General features: G+C 59.4%; 1 protein-coding gene across 1 annotated transcript in view; it reads right to left on the bottom strand.

The window, feature by feature from the left end:
• Window positions 1-1,877: 1,877 nt before the first annotated feature.
• The window catches only part of LOC104283294 (proto-oncogene vav-like), a gene marked incomplete at its 5' end in the record, with an annotated part of 10,906 nt that continues 9,690 nt past the window's right edge, over window positions 1,878-3,093 (bottom strand). The window contains 4 exons of the mRNA XM_009881453.1: window positions 1,878-1,931; window positions 2,043-2,191; window positions 2,708-2,822; window positions 2,943-3,030. Of these exons, the coding sequence (XP_009879755.1) occupies window positions 1,878-1,931; window positions 2,043-2,191; window positions 2,708-2,822; window positions 2,943-3,030 (406 nt within the window). The remainder of the gene's footprint in view (window positions 1,932-2,042; window positions 2,192-2,707; window positions 2,823-2,942; window positions 3,031-3,093) is intronic.

Here is a 3,093-nt window from a genome sequence, read left to right as displayed (position 1 = left end):
CCCATGGCCTCATCCCCACCTGCACATCTGGGTCCCTTTGTGGAGACACCAACCCCATGGCCTCATCCCCACCTGCACATCTGGGTCCCTTTGTGGAGACACCAACCGCATGGCCTCATCCCCACCTGGACATCTGGGTCCCTTCGTGGAGATGTTGACCCCATAACCTTGTCCCCAACCAGATGGCTTGGGTCCCTTCCTGGTGACGGTGACCCTATGACCTTGTGCATGTCCTCTGCCCAAATGTCTGGGTCCCTTCGTGGAGATGTTGAACCCATGGCCTCATCCCCACCTGCACATCTGGGTCCCTTTGTGGAGACACCAACCCCATGGCCTCATCCCCACCTGGACATCTGGGTCCCTTCTTGGAGATGTTGAACCCATGGTCTCATCCCCACCTGGACATCTGGGTCCCTTCCTGGAGACATCAACCCCATGGTCTCATCCCCACCTGGACATCTGGGTCCCTTTGTGGAGACACCAACCCCATGGCCTCATCCCCACCTGGACATCTGGGTCCCTTCTTGGAGATGTTGAACCCATGGTCTCATCCCCACCTGGACATCTGGGTCCCTTCGTGGAGACACCAACCCCATGGTCTCATCCCCACCTGCACATCTGGGTCCCTTCGTGGAGACATCAACCCTATGGTCTCATCCCCACCTGGACATCTGGGTCCCTTCGTGGAGACACCAACCCCATGGTCTCATCCCCACCTGCACATCTGGGTCCCTTCGTGGAGACACCAACCCCATGGTCTTGTCACCACCTGGGCAACTTGTGTTCCTTCCCAGTGAAGGCAACTCCATAATCTTGCCCAGGTCCCCTCTCTGGACACCTGGGTCCCTTCTTCGAGATATTGTCCCCACCCATGCAACTGTGTCCCTTCCTGGAGACATCAACCCTGTGGTCTCATCTCTGCCTGGACATCCAGGTCCCTTCTGGGAGATATGGTCCACGTGATCATGTCCCCACCCAGACAACTGGGTTGCTTCCCAGGGACACCAACCCCATGGTCTCATCCCCACCTGGACGACTTGGGTTCCTTCCTAGTGAAGGTGACCCTATAATCTTGTCCAGGTCCCCTCTCTGGACACCTGGGTCCCTTCTTGGAGATATTGTGCCCATCATCTTGTCCCCACCCAGACAACTGGGTCGCTTCCTGGAGACACCAACCCCATGGTCTCATCCCTGCCTGGACATCTGGGGCCCTTCTTCGAGATATGGTCCCCATGATCTTGTCCCCACCCAGATAACTGGTTCCCTTCTTGGAGACATCAACGCCATGGTCTCATCCCTGCCTGGACATCTGGGGCCCTTCTTCGAGATATGGTCCCCATGATCTTGTCCCCACCCAGACAACTGGGTCGCTTCCTGGAGACACCAACCCCATGGTCTCATCCCAGCTTGGACATCTGAGACCCTTCTTGGAAACACCAACCCCATGGTGTCATCTCTGCCTGGACATCTGGGTCCCTTCCTGGAGACACCAACCCCATGATCTCATTCCTACCCAGATGCCCACGTCTCTTCCCGGAGACACCAACCCCGTGGTCTCATCCCTGCCCGGACGTCTGGGTCCATTCCCAGAGAAACTGATTGCACAACCTTGACCTCGTTGCCCGCCCGGACAACCTGGATCCCTTCCCGGATAAACCAACCCCGTGACCTCATCCCCCAACTTGGACGTGTGGGTCCTTTCCCGTAGAACCCGACCCTCCAGCTCGTCCTCGTCCTCGTTTATTGTCCCTCCTGGCCAGGAAGAGGCATAAATTAATGGGGGGAGGAAGGGTGGGGAGGGATGTGGTGGCTTCTGGGGGGAAGTTGGGGACACGGTTAGTGGGGCACAAGGTGGTGGATGGGATGGGGGTCCATGGTCAGCAATACTCTGAGTAATCCTCCTCCACGTAGTTTGCGGGGAACCATCCAACCTGGGAGAGGAGGAGGACATGTTGGGAGAAGGTATGAGGAGCTTGAGACATGGGAGGGGGGGGGGGCGGGACAACCTGAGGGGGTGTCCCCAAGTGGGGAAGGGACCTTACCCGCCCGTAGATCTCTCCTTTCCACCAGCCTGGGTGGCCCTTCTTGCTGAGGACACGGATGACGTCACCCTCCCGCAAGGTTAACTCCGTCCGGTCCCGGGCGCAGAAGTCGTAACGGGCTTTGGCCGAACCAAAGCTGCGCACGGCTCCTGGAGATGGGGAAGGAGAGACATGGACACCGATGAGTCCCCCAGGTCACCCTCCACGGCTGTCCAAGTCCCCTCCATCTGGTCCTCGTGGTCATTTGTGCCCCTTTGATTGTCGCACGGTCCAAACAGTGAGGGACCACACCACCTCCACCCCACCACCTCCATCCCACCACCTCCATCCCACCTTCACCCACAATAAGGGACCACAACACCTCCATCCCACCACCACCATCCCACCACCTCCATTCCACCCTAACCCACAATGAGGGACCACGCCACCTCCGTCCCACCACCCCACCACCTCCATCCCACCACCACCATCCCACTACCTCCATTCCACCCTAACCCACAATGAGGGACCACGCCACCTCCGTCCCACCACCCACCACCTCCATCCCACCACCACCATCCCACTACCTCCATTCCACCCTAACCCACAATGAGGGACCACACCACCTCTGTCCCACCACCCACCACCTCCATCCCACCACCTCCCCTCCATCTCCCAGGTCCTACCTGGTGGCCGGGGTCCAGCCCGGCTCTCGGGTTCCTTGAAGGGCACCACAAGCGCCGTGTCAAGGGCTTTGAAGCAATCCTTCAGCGAGCTGCGCTGGTAGAACTCCACCAACTCCTGCGGATGACGTGGTCAAGCCTTGAGTTCCCCACCAACCCTCAACCCCAATGTTGGGGGCGGACCCACACATGTGGGTTTAGGAGGTGGTGGGGCAGAGAAGGGGGCTCCAACGCTTACCACCAGCCCCTTGAACACCTTCTTCTCGGTGACGCGGTAGAGCCCATCCGCCGTCATCACCTTGATGTGCTTCACCTCCCCGCGGTACCTGGGCAGGAAGGGGACATGTGGGGCCGAGCCGAGGACCCGTACCCACCCCACGCTTTGTGGG

Source organism: Charadrius vociferus, unplaced genomic scaffold, assembly GCF_000708025.1.
Source record: "Charadrius vociferus isolate BGI_N301 unplaced genomic scaffold, ASM70802v2 scaffold1160, whole genome shotgun sequence".
Taxonomy (NCBI): Eukaryota; Metazoa; Chordata; class Aves; order Charadriiformes; family Charadriidae; genus Charadrius; species Charadrius vociferus.
The sequence above is the reverse complement of the archived record's forward strand: the minus strand, read 5'-3'. Positions and strand labels throughout refer to the sequence as shown.